Source organism: Equus caballus, chromosome 29 (assembly GCF_041296265.1).
Source record: "Equus caballus isolate H_3958 breed thoroughbred chromosome 29, TB-T2T, whole genome shotgun sequence".
Classification (NCBI taxonomy): Eukaryota; Metazoa; Chordata; class Mammalia; order Perissodactyla; family Equidae; genus Equus; species Equus caballus.
The window spans coordinates 19,880,875-19,898,815 of record NC_091712.1 but is presented as its reverse complement, the minus strand read 5'-3'; the positions used below and the strand labels follow the sequence as shown (position 1 = coordinate 19,898,815).

Sequence of the window (17,941 nt, the reverse complement as noted above, 5' to 3'; positions counted from 1 at the left end):
TGTGTGTGTGTGTGTGTGATGATACAGTGAAGCACTACATATATTCAATGATTATTTTGTCTTAACTGTAGACTAATCAGTTTTTAATTGTTTTGTCTTAACTAGTAGTTATTCATAAGATACTGTCATTAAAAATTTGGTTTTTCTGTAACGTTTATATGACAACACAGGTTCTAATGCCTTCTTTTATTTTTCAGGATACTATTTTTGAGACAACAAATTAAGGAACTTGAAAAGCTAAAAAATCAGAATTCCTTCATGGTGTGAAGATGTGAATAATTGCACATGGTTTTGAGTACAGGAACTGTAAATCTATTGCCCAATCTTAACATTTTTGAGCTGCATTTAAGTAGACTTTGGACCGTTAAGCTGGGCAAAGGAAATGACAAGGGGACGGGGTCTGTGAGAGTCAATTCAGGGGAAAGATACAAGATTGATTTGTAAAACCCTTGAAATGTAGATTTCTTGTAGATGTATTCTTCACGTTGTAAATATGTTTTGTAGAGTGAAGCCATGGGAAGCCATGTGTAACAGAGCTTAGACATCCAAAACTAATCAATGCTGAGGTGGCTAAATACCTAGCCTTTTACATGTAAACCTGTCTGCAAAATTAGCTTTTTTTAAAAAAAAAAAATTTGGGGGGTTAATTTATCATTCAGAAATCTTGCATTTTCAAAAATTCAGTGCAAGCGCCAGGCGATCTGTGTCTAAGGATACGATTTTGAACCATATCGGCAGTGTACAAAATATCATGAAACAACTGTTTTCACACTTGCACCTGATCAAGAGCAGTGCTTCTCCATTTGTTTTGCAGAGAAATGTTTTTCATTTCCTGTGTGTTCCATTTCCCTCTGAAATCCTCGATCTGATTTGTCCATTTTTTAAAGCTCCTCTTTTTCTCCCTTCTTAAGGCACTGTTGCTATGGCACTTTTCTATAACCTTTCATTCCTCTGTACAGTAGCTTCAACTTGCAGTGATTGAGCATAACCCACTGTTTGTATAAATTATTGAAATCCATTTGCACCCTCTTAGAATGGACTGAAAAGTACTGCTGGGCATGTGTGCTGAAAGTACATGGATTGCTCGCTTATGAGGAAATGGCCCAATGAACATGGTTGTGGGAGGGGAAAGAGGAAACAAAGCTAGTCAGATGTGAATTGTATCTGTTGTAATAAACATGTTAAAACAAACAAAAATTGTTATTTTTCTTTTCCTTCGGTCAATGCATATTAGAATTTGAACTACCTGGGGATTCTTTATCAGAACTATTCTTGTTGACTATTTATACTTAATTGAAATAATTCCTTAAGGGAGGTTTTGTTTAAAGCATATTAACAGGAAATTGTGTATAAGATATTTAATGAAATATGAAATTCAACAAGAATGATTGAGTCACTTCCCAAGTGGTTGTCGTTCGTTAAGCCTTGGTTACCTGTCTCGCTGTTACGACATTTCGTTTTGAAGGGTGCTTGTGTTGTAGCTAACTGTTCGAGTCTGGTGCTGACTCCTGTTCTTAGCCATCACAAAACGCTCAGTTTGTGTAATTGGAGCTTCCTGCTGTTGTCTGGAAATGGCGGGAAAGCTCAGCTTTGTATATTGTTTCCTAAAGTATATTAAAATAAAAAAAGAAACTATTGCTACTATAAAATTACCTTGGCTTTTTTTTTCTTTGCTAAAATATTGGTCACATGGCCTTAGCATGACACTGCCAGTATTATATCAAATAACAAGGGTTTCTTTATGCAGAAAAATCTTTTAATTTGAAAATCTTACCTGAGTTAGAGACTTTTTTTTCCTGTTGAGGCAGATGTATTCATGTGCTTTCAGAACTGCCAGCACCAAGGGCTTATTTTGTGATGATAGACATTAATGTGATTACATTATGGAATACTAAACTTCTGAAATTGCTCTTGTGCTTTAAGCATATTTAAAGTATAGAAGATAATGCTCAGGCTTTTTAATTTTAAAAAGTAAACTGTAAGCAATAGTATGGATATTTTCTAAAATACAAAAAATGTTCCAGTTTAATTGAGAGGAATTAAAATCTTATACTGGCAACTGATTTTTTTTTTATTGTAACTTGAGAGTACTTTCAAAATGTAAGAAAAGACATGTCATAAATTATCGTCATGAAATGTTCATACCTGTGAGATTGTTAACATTTGCTGGACTTGGTTAGTGCATGTAAATGAAACTGAAGAACTATGTTAAGCCAGATGCAGTCCTCTGTCTTTCCGGGAAAGAAGTGAGCAATTTGTGATGTAGTATGCAAATATTTTCTGATCAGATAGCAGCTTGACTTGGTCAGACAACAGCTTGACTTGTGATTTAAGGTAAATTTGAATTTGACTTGCTAATAGTTTATTGATCTATGTCACCTTATTCCTTTGCTTTAACAAATGTTTACATTCCTAAATGAATTGCTCACGTATATATAGGAGAAGATTCCTAATTTGAAATTTCTTGGTGAATTTTTAAACAAAATTAAAAGTTTTTGGAAATATTTTTACAATATTTGATTCACTTATTATTCTTTAGTAAATCATATTAAATATTTCACTTTAATACAGACATGGGTGTCCAGCTACTAACGTTTTTGAGTTAACCAGGGGATATTTATTAAAATCGGCATAATCTCTGAGACTGTCTAGTTGGCCTGTTGCCTTGGCTTTGAACACCTATCTCATTTTGGTGGGCACCTTGGTTCAGTTCATTTGCAAACAAATATGAATAGCCCTTCGGAAACCTCGGGGTTTTGATTTTTGTTTTAAAAAGGACATTAGTAGTATTACATTCAGACCTTAAAAACTGATACTGTAATAAAATATATTTTGTGAAGGTAAGCCTGTTAGTATTTCCCCTGAAGAACCAGCTTCCTTTTTTCCCTTTGTTTTCTGTTTAACTAGTTTGATTAACTTTTAATTTTAAAACTTGGACTATAACCAGATTTTAAGCACCTTGAAAACTGCATGCTTCCACCCTTTTTAAAGACATGCTTCTTTTAATAATCCAAATGAATGGTTTTATCCTCTAAATTTTATATATGTTTCACACTTGTAAAATCTTGAAAAGGAGGTGCTTAAAACTGCGGAGAATGAACTGTTAGCCCATTTCAAGAGCAATCTATTCTGTTTAAACACAGCCTTAGCTTCAAGAGATTATTTCAAAGGGGAGGAGGCAGGGCGTGAAGGAGTTCACTCTGCAAACCAGAGCTCTTGTAGTTCAGAATTTAAAGCTACTGTACTTAGATACAGGGTTTGAATATACAGATTGCTTTTCAATATCTGTAAATATGGCTATATTCTTGTATTTGTACTGGAGTGTACAAAATGACACTAAAAAGTAATAAATATGTTTTGACTATATTGTGCAGTTATTTCAGAACAGTCTCTTTTGAAAGCCTTAGAATGCATAATTTGCATTTGCATTTATATTCAAGGAAACTAAAAATACCAGATTACTGTTAAAATTTTAATGGTAGTCATGTTTCAATAGTCTCAACATTTTTTTTTTTTTAAAGATTGGCCTGCGCTAACAACTGTTGCCAATCTTCTTTTTTCTTTCTGCTTTTTGTCCCTAAATCCCCCCAGTACATAGTTGTATATTTTAGTTGTGAGTCCTAGCTGTGGTATGTGGGACGCCGACTCAGCGTGGCCTGATGAGCGGTGCCATGTCCGCACCCAGGATCCCAACCAGCGAAACTTGGGGCCGCTGAAGCGGAGCGCGCGAACTTAACCACTCTACCGCAGCACCGGCCCCAATAGTCTCAACATCTTAATTGAACTATTGCAATGAAAATTTTGGCTTAAAGTTGGGATTCTTTAGACTGTCATAATTTACTGTATCCTTTTTCTTTTTCCCTGATGTCTGACTTTGGGGGTGCCCCAGATTGCAGTCTGCCTAGATTGATCTCATCCAGGCCCTTGGCTTCTAAGAGTCTCACTCTTAGTTCATTTTTATCCGAATTATCTCCAGTCCTGATCTCTTTCTTGAGCTCCCAACAATGGTCAGTTTAGGTACTTAACCTTAACATGACAATTCGGTGGAAAAGAAATCTTGGTTTATGCTTCAGACTTTATTGTCCAGTGTTCCCATTTTCAATAATTGACACCATCATTCCCCCCCAGTTGCTTGAGACCCGAACAGAGGAGTTATCCTTTATTTTTTTCTCTTATGACTCTGTATTTAATCCATCATCAAGACCCACAAGCTCTGCCTTCAAAGTTTTGTTTTTGAATCTGAGAGCTCACTACCTCCCGTGTTACCACTCCAGTCCAATCCACGGTCATCTTTGAACCAGACCACTGCCGTACCACCTAACTTGCCGTCTGTTGTTCTCACCACCACCACACATACACAATCTGTTCACATACAGCTGCCAGGGTGAAATGTAAACCACACCACATCGTTCTGTTCGTGATCCTCCAGCGGTTTCACACTCAGAACAAAATCCGAAGCTCCTACTGTGGCTAGTGTGTTCAGGCCCCTGAATATCACAATCTTGTTGCATCTACTAGTTTTCTCCCTTGTTCACTACAATCCCACTAAAGGGTTTTTTGCATTTTCTCTCTGCTGGAAAGCTCTGTTGTTGGAGACTTGGACAGTTTGCTGTCCATTCAGTTTCTTATCAAAGGTCACCTCAAAGAGACCTTTTCCTCATCTCCCATCTAAGAGAAGACCATCGCTATTTCTTCACTCTAGGTTTCTTCGAAAGAACAGTGTCTGATACATAAGTACTCCATAAATATTTGTTGGATAAATTATGAATGTTAAAGGGCTATGGACAGAATCAATTAAAATTTACAAAGATTACTGAAAGTTTTTTCTTCATGGTTTGATTTTAGTCTACTCACCTTGGGAGATAGGAAAGGAACAGCAACCAGCTTTTTTTCTTTTAAGAAATTATTAGTTTACTAGTGGTTACCAAAACCTAACTCCAAACCTGTTTTAATTGTTAGCACTATGAAATGTGGTCTCTCTCAGCGAGATTAATCAACTGAACCAGTAATAATTAGAGCTGCCTGTGAACGCATTTGAGAACTAAATACGCAAATGAGAAGCAAGATGCTACTTCTGCTGTGATGAGTTTGGGGAGATGTACCGGCAGGAACTGGCCCTAGCTTCTGAAGGGCATGACTGAGTGAGGCCTGGGAGTTGGGGACTGTGCTAGGATGCTTCAAGAGGCCCATCTCTTGGGTTCAGGTGACACCTTCACATCCAACCAGACATTTGGCTTTTTAGGACAACAGTGTAGACAGGCAACACTTGGATCACATTCTAAGATGTGTCACTAATAGCACATCTGTACTACACATAATCTGTCCTATAGGAGAATGGCAGGGATGTGAGAATTCCCTGCCTTTGTGAAAGAGGTAAGAAGATTGACTGGACAGGTACTTGATGCCATTGTATGTACTTCATAAACAGGCATCTTTGTCCTTTTTTAAGGTGCCTAATGTTAATTGCCTAATTTGGTAACCCTGTGTGTGTGTTAGGATCACAATAAGTTTTCTTTCCTTCTCAGTAGTTCTGGGGTTATTACCTTGGATGAGAAAAGCAGAATGCAAGGACAATAATTTTTATCTCTGTGTATTGTATATCCACATCACCTAGAAAAATCAGCACGTAGAGGGTGCTCAAATATTTTTCCATGAATGAGTGAATGAAGTAGACATTAAAATATTTGCTCTGTAAGATTGCTCAATTTTGTATTTAATATTTTTTCAAAAATGTTTTTATTTAAAAAATAAAAAACATGATTAAAGAGGAGAACTTGAGCAGTCAGTCTAAGCTTTCAAGTCAATAAGCCTCTTGCTTAAATTTCACTTTTTTTTTTTCATTTTGATGCCTTGACATTTTATCATCTTTATGAGTTAAAACTGTTGAAGTGATAGAAACATTTTTGGTGAGAGCTCAAATATGTAAAATTCTAATGCAGAATCTGTGACTACAGCTCTCTCTACCTGTTTGACAAGCATAAGAATTCTAAAGACGCTGTATAAAATGCTGATAATGCATAGCAGGAGAAGACAGCTGATGAAATAGCCCCCAATGCTTAATAAAACACAAGTATTTAAAGAGCCAAAACATTCCTCCACAAATAGCAAAACAAAGAAGCACAAAACTGTGCTATACTCTTTGAAAGGTGATGGCTGGAGAGAAAGGAAGATAGAAAATTTGATATAGTTTAGCACATCTAATCACCCCTGAATTAATCAGGGTCCAAGCAGAAAATGGAAGCCAGTTTAGGTATTTCAAAAGGTGGGAATTTGAAACTGGTGGAGGATAAAACCAAAGCAGGCCTGACTGGAGGAAATGACAAAAGGAGAGAGCTGGGAGTATGGACAGAGGGTCAGCATGAAGGCAGCTGGATCCAAGGGCAAGACAAAGCCACTAAGATGCCATCGGAAGCAGAGAGGGGGAGAAACCCAGGCCGCCCCCTGCCTCCTCTAGTTCTCCCTACACTGGCAGAACTTTCCCGGAAGGAAGCAAGAGGGCTGGAGAGCTTGGGATAGTTCCTGCAATACTGAGAAGGGAAGAAAAGGGAGAAAAATGAACCCAAAAGTAAAAGCAAATAGCCAATACAACCTCTAACCCCACTAGCAGAAGAAGGGAAGAGAGAAGTATGCCAGTTTGAACAACGTTTCCCGACAAAAGACAATGGAGCAATGTCTATGAAGTTCTGAAAAATGTCTAAAACATGTTTTGTGACCCAAATATTTTACTTAGTAAATTGTTCAAATATAAAGAGACTCCCAAACATGAAAGGGTCAGACTATTATTGCACTCATGAGACCTTGAAGAAAACAATAACTGACAAAATCTAACCAAGAGATGAATGGAGACTGTTGATAAAAGCACTGTTTGGTGATATGGAAGCAATTTACATATGCAACTACACAACGATGGGAAATATGGTATGTTAGTGTAGTAAAATGTGGCAATGTTGAAATAATAAAATGAGACACGGTGAGAAGATGGGAGGAAATAGAAGTGCGTTCATTTTTTTCTCAGCAGGGAAGTCTAGTGTTCACTGATCAAGAAATACAAAGGTACTAGGTACTAGGTCTACAAAAACAAGACCAGGTTCCTGCTCTAGTGAAGCTAACATTTAAGTGAAGGCAAAACAATAATTTGAAAAAGTAAATGCATAAAAAATTCATAATAGATAATGCACAATAAACACAGATATAGATTGTGAAGAAAATAAACCAAGGTAGTAGTAAATTAGAGACCCACAAGGGAGTGAGTGTTAGGGATTTTAGACCATATAGTTAAGAAAAGCCTCCTTGAACTCATCACCTTTGAGCTGAGATCTGAGGAATGAGAAGCAGGACGGCTATGTGAAGTTCAATATATCATGCTCAATGACCAAACACCAGAAGCAATCCCATAAAATTCAAGAAGAAAAGAAGACTTTCGTCTCCTCTGTTATTTTCAATACTCTTTAGGAAGTACTAGCCAATGCAATTAGATGGGAAAAGGAAAGCAGCTATAAATGTGTAAAGGAGGAAGGCAAGTTATGATTATTTTCAGTGATATGTATCTGGAAAATAAAAAGAAAATATTAAAGAGAACTCAGAGTTAATTACTAGTATAATATGCAAACATCAGTAGCTTTGTTACATAGAAAATAAAATATAAGTAAAGATTTAATTTACTATAGCAATAAAATTAAGACGTATAGCATAGTCTCTTCGATAAATGGTGTTGGGGAAACTGGATCTTTATATGCAAAATAATGAAATCGACCCTTATTTTACACCACTCACAAAAATTAATTTGAAATGGATTAAAAACTTAAATATAAGACCTGAAACTGTAAAACTCCTAGAAGAAAACATAGGAAAGAAGTTCCTTGACATTGGTTTTGGCGATGGTTTTTTGGATACGACATTGAAAGCACAAGCAACAAAAGCAAAAATCAGCAAGTGGAACTACATCAAATGAAAAAGCTTTTGCTCGGGGGGAAAATCAACAAAATGGAAAGGCAATCTGGAATGAAAGAAAATATTTACAAATCATAGATGTGACAAGAAATTAGTATCTAAAATATATGAGGAACTCATACAACTCAATAGCAAAAAAAAAAAAAAAAAAAAAATCCAATTAAAAAATGGGCAAAGGACCTGAATAGACTTTTTTACTAAGAAGATATACAAATGGCCAAAACGTATGTGAAAAGATACTCAACATCACTAATCATGTGAGAAATGAAAATCAAAACCACAATGAGATGCCACCTCACACCTGTGAGAATGGCTATCATCGTACAAACAAGAGATAAGTGTTGGCAAGGATGTGGAAGAAAGGGAACCCTGCGCACTGTTGATGGGAATGTAAATTGGTGCTGTGACTACAGAAAACAGTATGGAGGTTCCTCAAAAAATTAAAAGTAGAGCTGCCATATGATCCAGTGATCTTACTTCTGGGTATATATCTGAAGGAAATGAAATCACTGTCTCAAAGAGATATCTGTACCCCATGTCCACTCCAGCATTATTCACAATAGCCAAGATGTGGAAACAACACAAGAGCCTATCAATGAAGGAATGGATAAAGAAAAGGTATATATACAATAGAATATTATTCGGCCATTCAAAAAAAGTAGGAACTCCTGCCATTTGCAACTACTTGGATGGACCATTGTGCCAAGTGAAACAAGTCAAAGAAAGACAAATACTGCATGATCTCACTTACATGTGGAATCTAAAACAGCCGAACTCATAGAAACAGAGTAGGTGGATGGTTACCAGGGGCTGGGGGTGGGAGAAATGGGGAGACATTGGTCAAACGGTACAAACTTCCAGTTATAAGATGAACAAATTCTGGGAATCTAATGTACTGCATGATCAATATAGTTAATACTGTAGTGTATATTTGAAAATTGCTAAGAGAGTAAATGTTCTAACTACAAAAAAACTTAATCATGTGAAGTGATGGATATGTTAACTAATCTTATGGTAATTATTTTGCAATATATACATGTATCAAATCATGTTCTACACCTTAAACTTACAAAATGTTATATGTCAAGTATTTCTCAGTAAAGCTGGGGGGAGAAAAGACATATATAGGGTCTATGTGAAAAAACCTTAAAGCTTTTCTGTGGGATACAGAATACAGCTTAAATAGCAAACATTCATATTCTTGATAGGAAAACTCAATTTTAAAAAGTGTCAACATCCTCAATATATTCAATGTAATTCCAATAAAATACCAACAAGATTTTGGGGGGAGAATTTGATAGAATGATACCTATGTTCACCTGGAAAAATAAATGTACAGATTATTAGGAAAATTCTTTTTTAAAAGGCTCAAGTCCACTCAGGATGGCAATTCGAGATGGCGACATAGGAAGATCCTGAACTCACCTCCTCCCGCAGACACACTGAGCCTACAGCTACATGTGGAACAATTTCCTCTTAAGAAAACTTAAAGGCTGGCTGAGTAACGCCTATACATCAGACGACGAGAAGAAAACCACCCAGAGGTTGGTAGGAGAGGCTGAGACACAATCTCACCATAAACCACACTCCCAGCAAGGCGTCCCACAACTGACAGGGAACTTGGAACCAGAGCTTCTCCCTGAGGACAAGGGGTTCGGACCCCACACGAGGCATCCCAGCTTTTAAGATGTACACTTGAGAGATGAGCCCCCAAAGCATCTGGCTTTGAAAACCAGTGGAGCTCATGGCTAGAGACCCACAAGACTCTAGCTATTTGAGAAGCCATTGGTAAAGGGCTTTGCCACTCAGAATCACTCGCCCCAGGGCCCAGCTCAGAGGCAGCCCATCGTGCCCAGACTTAAAGTGAAGGAGGCTTACCTGCTTATATTAAAGCGTCTGCCTGAGAGGCAGGCATGTAATTTAACACACACATTTAGGAGCCTGCTGGAACACTCTCCCAGGAAGGGGACTGGCGGGTGTCATATTTGTGGTTTCCCTTTGCCATGCTCCAGAGTACCAGTGTCTCCTGGAGGGGAGCTTTTCCACACATCTGAAGGCTTATTTTTGCAGTTGCCACCTAGCGGATGCCTCTTGATGGCCCGGCTCTGGAGGCCAGGGGAGCTTGCATTCCTGGTTCTATGGGACTGTCATAATTGGTGTCATCCAGAAAGGAGCTCTTCCCCCTGTCTGGTGCATTGATTTTTGCACTTGTGGGCCCCACAGGACTATAACCAATGGAGAAAGAGGTCTTCAGCAGCCACCATCCCCAGGGCATGGCAAGAGACAACAGGCCCAAACTCAGCCTTTCTCTGAAGGAGGCCTTTTAGATGATCATCATGACTTCAGCCTGAGGGGCAGGCTTCTGATTAGGCACTCGTGGCATCGTAGGACTGACTGTAATCCTTTCCAGAGACCTCCTAGGGCGTAGGGCAGTGCTATCTTTGCACTCACACTTTGCTGCCCTCCAGAGCACCAGTGTCTCCTGGAAGAGAGATTTACATGTGTCTGGTGCCGTGGTTTCTATGTCTGGTGCCCTGGTTTTTGTGGCTGCTGCTCATGGGATGCCCCTTGATTGCCTGGCTCTGGTGGCCAGGGGGTTTGCATACTGGGTCCCACAGGACTGTGGAAATTGGAGAGACAGTTCTTGGCAGGCTCCCAGGGCACTGCCCAGACAGTGGACCGAAGCTCATTCCCCAGTCTTTCTGCAAAGGACTCCTCTGCTTGTCCTGGAGCTTCAGCCTGAGGGGCAGGCATTAAGTTTGGCACACATTTAGTGGCCTCCGGAGCTGCTCTCAGTGAATGTAGGCTGTGGACACCATCTTGGCACTCTCCCTCTTCCTTGCTCCAGCTTGCCTGTATCACTTGGAAAGGAGCTTATACTTTCAGCTGGAGCCCTGATTTCTGTGACTTCTGCTCCAGGAATACCTACAGATTTCCTGGCTTTGGTGGCTGTTGAGGCTTATGCTTGCAGTCCCATAGGAAAATATATAATAGTATACTTTTAAAAGTTGATGCCTGAGAGTCTGGCTTCCAGTCAGCCTGAATCTGGGTGCTGAGATCCTCCCCTGGGACAGTGACAGGTCTTGGCACACCCTCAACTACTGGGAGCTATTAAAAACATAATAGCCTGCATGGAAAAGCACAGAGGTTTGAGAGAGAACCAGGAGCTGAGGCAGGGTTGAATGACAAGGTTCAACTCCTACACGAGGCCACTCCTTCAAGACTGGGAGAGGTAGTTGTTTTATAAATTGTATAGACACCAACATGGAGAGGGAAGCAAAATGAAAAAAAAAAAAAAGAATATGTTGCAAATGAAAAAAAAGATAAAAGTTCAGAAAAAACACGTAATGAAACAGAGATAAGTAATTCACCTGATAAAGAGTTCAAAGTAATGGTCAAAAAAATGCTCACCAAACTCGGGAGAAGATGGATGAACATAGTGAGAACTTCAATGAAAGGTTGAAAAATATAAGAAAGTGTCAAATAGGGGCTGGCCACATGGCCAAGTGGTTAAGTTCGTGCGCTCCGCTGCACGCGGCCCAGTGTTTCGTTGGTTCGAATCCTGGGCGCGGACATGGCACTGCTCATCAAACGACGCTGAGGCAGCGTCCAACATGCCACAACTAGAAGGACCCACAATGAAGAACATACAACTATGTACTGGGGGGCTTTGGGAAGAAAAAGGAAAACAATAAAATCTTTAAAAAAAAAGTCACAGAGCTGAAGAATACAATAACTGAACTGAAAAACACACTAGGGGGCCTCAGATGAGATAAAGCAGAAGAAAGGACCAGTCAACTCAAAGACAAGGCAGTGGAACTCAACCAATCAGAATAGCAAAAAGAAAAAAGAATTTAAAAAAAATGAAGATAGCTTAAGGGACCTATGGGACAACATCAAACAGACTAACATTTGTATCATAGGGCTTACAGTAGGAAAAGAGAGAAAGGGGCAGAAATCTTATTTGAAGAAATAACAGCTAAAAACTTCTCTAACCTGGGAGAAGGAAACAGACATCCAGATCCAGGAAGCCCAGAGAGATCCAAATAAAAGGACCCCAAAGAGACCCACATCAAGACACATTATAATTAAAATGTCAAACTTTTGAGACAAGGAGAGAATCCTAAAAGCAGCAAGAGAAACCAATTTGTTATGTACAAGGCAACCCCCATAACACTAACAGCAGATTTTTCAGCAGAAGCAAAGAGTTTTTCAGACAAGCAAAAGGTAAAGGACTTCATCAGTAAGCCAGTCCTTACAATAAATGTTAAAGGGACTTCTTTAAACTGAAAAGAAAGGGCACTAGTTGATAACAAAAACACATGTAAAGGAATAAATCTCACTGGAAAGGTAAATTTATAGTAAAGGTAGGGATTAATCATTTATAAAGCTAGTATGAAGGTTAAAAGACAAAAGTAGGAAAAACAGCTATGATTACAATAATTAGTTAAGGGATAAAAGAGAAAAAGATGTAAAATGTGATGTCAAGAACGTAAAATGCGTGGGGGGAGAGTAATAATGTGCAGCTTTACAATAGGATGAAGCTTAAGTTGTTATCAACTTAAAACAAACTGTTATAGATATAAGTTGTTATATGTAAACCTCATGGTAACCACAAAGCAAAAACCTATAGTAAATACCTGAAAGACAAAGAGAAAGGAATCTAAGCATAGCACTAAGGAAAGTCATCAAATCACAAAGGAAGAGAGGAAGAGAAGAAGAAAGGAACAGAGAGGGACTATAAAACAGCCAGAAAACGATTAACAAAATGGCAATAAGCACGTACCTATCAATAATTACTTTAAATGTAAATGGATTGAAGTCTCCAATCAAAAGACATAGAATGGCAGAATGGATTAAAAAACAAGACCCATCTATATGCTGCCTGCAAGAGACTCACTTTAGATGGAAGGACACACATAGACTGAAAGGGAAGGGATGGAAAAAGATATTCTATGCCAATGAAAACCAAAGGAAAGCTGTAGCAGCTATACTTACATCAGACAAAATAGAGTTTAAAACAAAGACTGTAATAAGAGACAAAGAAGGGTCAGTCCAGCAAGAAGATATAACATTTGTAAACATATATGTGCCCAACATAGGAGCATCTAAATATATAAAGCAAATATTAACAGACCTAAAGGCAGAAATAGACAGGAATACAATAACAGTAGGGGACTTTAATATCCCACTTATATCAATGGATAGATCATCCAGACAGAAAATCAATAAGGAAACATTGGCCTTAAATAATATGCTAGAGCAGATGGACTCACTGCATATTTACAGAACATTCCATTCAAAAGCAAGAGAATACATGTTTTTCTCAAATGCACATGGAACATTTTCCAAAATAAATCATGCTACGTCACAAAACGAGTCTTAATAAATTTAAGAGGGTTGAAATCATATCAAACATCTTTTCTGACCACAGTGGTATGAAACTAGAAATTAATTACATGAAGGAAACTGGAGAATTCATAAATAGGTGGAGATTAAACAATATATTACTGAAAAACCAATAGGTCAAAGAAGAAATCAAAAGAGATATTAAAAAATACCTTGAGACAAATGAAAACGGAAACGCAACATACCAAGATGTATGGGATGCAGCAAAAGCAGTTCTCAGAGGGAAGTTCATAGTGATAAATGCCTAACTGAAGAAGCAAGAAAAATCTCAAATTACAACTCAAGGAACTAGAAAAAGAAGAACTGCTAAGCCTAAAGTTAGCAGAAGGGAAGAAATAACAAATGTTGGAGCAGAAATAAATGAAATAGAGACTTAAAAGACAATAGAAAAGATCAATGAAACCAAGAGCTGGTTCTTTGAAAAGATAAACAAAACTGATAAGCCGTTAGCTAGACTCACCACAAAAAAAGAGAGAGAATCAAATAAATAAAATTGGAAACGAAAGAGGAGATGTAACAACTGATATATAGAAATAAAAAGGATTATAAGACTACCATGAACAATTACACACCAACAAATTGGACAACTTAGAAGAAATGGATAAGTTTCTAGAAACATACAACCTACCAAAACTGAATCATGATGAAATACAAAATCTGAACAGACTGATTACTAGTAAGGAGATTGAATCAATAATAAAAACCTTCCAACAAACAAAAGTCCAGGACCAGGTAGCTTCACTGGTAAATTCTACCAAAGCTTCAAAGAATTAATACCAACCCTTCTCAAACTCTTCTAAAAAATAGAAGAGGGAACTCATCTAAACTCATTTTATAAGACCAGCATTACCCTGATACCAAAACCAGACAAGGATGCCAGAAGAAAAGAAAATTACAAGCCAATATCCCTAATGAACATCAGTGCGGAAATCCTCAACAAAATATTAGTAAACCATATTCAACACTACATTAAAAGGATCACACACCATGATCAAGTGGGATTTATTCCAGGGATGAGGATGGTTCAACATCCACAGATAAGTCAACGTGTACACCACGTTAACAAAATGAAGGATAAAAATCATACGATCATCTCAATAGATGCAGAAAAAGCATTGACAAAATTCAACATCCATTTATGATAAAAACTCTGACAAAAGCAGGTATAGAGGGAATGTACCTCAACATAATAAAGCCCACATGTGACAAGCCCAGAGCTAACATCACACTTAATGGTGAAAACCTGAAAGATTTTCTTCTAAGATCAGGAAAACGACAAGGATGCCCACTCTCACCACTTTTATTCAACATAGTATTGGAAATCCTAGTCACAGCAATTAAGCAAGAAAAAGAAATAAAAGGCATCCAAATTGGAAAGGAAGAAGTAAAACTGTCACTATTTGCAGATGACATGATATGATATATAGAAAACTGTAAAGATGTCATCAAAAAACTGTTAGAACTAATTTAAAAATTCAGTAAAGTTACAAAATCAATGAACAAAAATCTGTTGTGTTTTTATACACTAATAATCCATACTACTCAAAGCAATATACAGATTCAGTGTAATCCCTATCAAAATTCTAATGGCTTATTTCACAGAAATAGAACAAAAAATCTTAAAATTTGTTTGAAACTATAAAAGACCCCAAATAGACAAAGCAATCTGGTGAAGGGAGAACAAAGCTGGAGGCGTCGTGCTTGCTGATTTCAAACTACATTACAAAGCTATAGTAATTAAAACAGTTTGGCATTGACATAAAAACAGACACATAGATCAATGGAATAGAACAGAGAGCTTGGAAATAAACCCACAAACATATGGTCAATTAATTTACAACAAAGGAGCCAAGAATATACAATGGGGAAAGGATAGTCTCTTCAATAAATGGTGTTGGGAAAATTGGACAGCCACATGCAAAAGAATGAAACTGGACTACTATCTTATACCATACACAAAGATTAACTCAAAATGGATTGGAGACTTGAAATATAAGACCATAAAACTCCTGGAAGAAAACATAGGCAGTAAGCTCCTTGGCGTAGGACTTGGCGATGACTTTTTTAATTTGACATGAAAAGCAAAGGCAACAAAAGCAAAAATAAACAAATGAGACTATGCGAATCTAGAAAGCTTCTGCTCAGCAAAGGAAACCATCAACAAAATCAAAAGACAACTTCCTGAATGGGAGAAAATATTTGTAAATCATATATCTGATAAGGGGCTAACAACCAAAATATATAAAGAACTTATACAACTCAATAGCAAAAAAACAAGCCATCAGTTATAAAATGGGTGGAAGATCTGAATAGATATTTTTCCAAAGAAGATATACAAATAGCCAATAGGTAACATCGTTACTCATCAGGGAACTGCAAATCAAAGCCACAATGAGATATCACCTCACACCTGTTAGAACGGTTATTATCAAAAAGACTAGAAATAACAAGTGTTGATGAGGACGTGGAGAAAGGGGAGCACTTGTGCACTGTTAGTGGGAATGTAAAGTGGTGCAGCCACTATGGAAAACAGTATGGAGGTTCCTCAGAAAGTAAAAGTAGAACTACCATATGATCCAGCAATTCCACCTTTGGTATTTATCTGAAACAAAAAGAAAACTAACTCAAAAAGATATATGCACTCCATGTTCATTGCTGTCTTATTTATAATAGCCAAGACATAGAAACAACCTAAGTGTCCATCAATGAATGAATGGATAAAGAAATTGTGGCATACACATACACAATAGGATATTATTCAGCCATAAAAAGACGAAATCTTGTCAATTTACAATCATATGGGTGGACCTTGACAGCATTATGCTAAGTGAAATAAGTCAGGCAGAGAAAAACAAATACTCTATGACCTCTCTTATATGTGGAATCTGAAAAAAAAAATGTAGAACTGACCTTATAGATACAGAAAACAGACTGGCGGCTGCCAGAGATGGGGGAGGTGGGTGTGGTGGGAAATGGAGGAACCGTTTTTGCTTTTGTTTTTTTGTTTAAATAAATTGAATAAAAATATTAAAAAGAAAGAAAGAAAAAATAGTAATAAGATAATTAGAGAAACTTGAATACTAACTATATTTGAAAATAGTAAGCAATTATTGTTAATATTTTTAGATATGATTATGATATTTGGATTATGTTTTTTAAAAAGAGTCATTACTTTTGGATGTATACATACTGAAATATTTATGGAGGGATTAAATAGTGGCTGGGATTTATAAATAATAAATAATCTGGTAGGAGGTGGTGGTGTGGGGATATAAATGGAAAAGATTATACATGAGCTGATAAATGTTGAAACTGAGTAATGGGAGCAGGGGTTTATCATATAAAATATCAGAGATATCCTATCTATCTACTTTTGTAAATGTTAAACTTTTTCCAAAATAAAATATTTTTAAAACCAGGGGAAAAAAACCCTGAGATACATGGGATAAAACATCCTTTTGTTGCTGGATGTTGTGTCTGCTGTGATGGCAGGAACTTTGCAGCCTTCTTCTGACGCTCACTGAGAACGGCAGAGCAAGATGGAAAGTGCCTGTCTGTATCCTCGATGCTGCTTGAGCTGTGAGTTCATCAGTCCTGGGAACAACTCATCTTCTCTTCTTGTTATGTGAGATAACAAGGTTTCCTTATTTTCAGTTGGGTGTTCTGTGACTTATAGGCAAAAACATCCTAATTGTTATGAGGAATAATAAAAAATTTGTATGACTGAAAAAAAATGGCCAATGGGAGGTATCTTAAACATATATTAAAACATATCACTATAATGTCTTATGTATTATAGGCATTAATATTACATAAAATGCACAAATTGTATAACGAGTACACAAGGTAACAGAACACAACAAGTAGTCCAGAAGAAACTGGAAAATACAAATACGAATTTAGGATGTGATAAAGGTAACATTTCAAATCGATGTAGAAATAGTGAGTATACAAAACTGGGGGAAAGTGGCCAGCAACTTTAAGAGTCATAAATCTGGATCTGAATCTTTCTATTGATGAAGCAAACATTTAAATGTTAAAAATTTAAATATAAAAATTGTAGAAGAAATCATGGGAGGATTTACTTATAATCTTGGATAGGGAAAGCATTTCTAAGCCAGATACAAAACCTAGACGCCATAAAGTAAGATTATTTTTACTACATAGGAACTAAGAACTTCTCTATGGAAAAGACAAAACAAAGTTTAAAAATCCTAAACAAACTCAACATACCAAAAACAACCTGGGGAAAAATTTGCCATGCATGAAAAATTGAACAGATCTTCACAAAAAGTACCTACAAATCTGAAAGAGGAACAGGAGCAACTCAAAAACTGCAGCAGGATGTAAATAAGCAGCTCCCAGAAGAAGGAATATAAATAAATAATAAAATTCAGGAGAATAGCTTCATTACACCACTTATTGGGCCTTTTGTAAAACATCCGAGTGCCTGGCACATAGTAAGCACTCAATAAATACTTCTGGAATGCATGAGAGAATGAAATGCAGATCAAAGCAATAAGATGTCAATTTCCAACTATCAGAATTACAAAAATCATAAAATTTGATAAAACTCAATATT

At 37.0% G+C, this 17,941-nt stretch overlaps 1 protein-coding gene across 12 annotated transcripts in view; it reads left to right on the top strand.

Annotated features, from left to right (window-relative positions):
• Positions 1-3,366, top strand: part of WAC (WW domain containing adaptor with coiled-coil) — an 81,582-nt gene extending 78,216 nt beyond the window's left edge. For all 12 annotated transcript variants that reach the window (XM_023632382.2, XM_070255237.1, XM_023632381.2 and 9 more), the window contains one exon: positions 198-3,366. In XM_023632382.2, the coding sequence (XP_023488150.2) occupies positions 198-267 (70 nt within the window). In that variant the 3' untranslated portion in view covers positions 268-3,366. The remainder of the gene's footprint in view (positions 1-197) is intronic.
• The last annotated feature ends 14,575 nt before the right edge of the window (positions 3,367-17,941 follow it).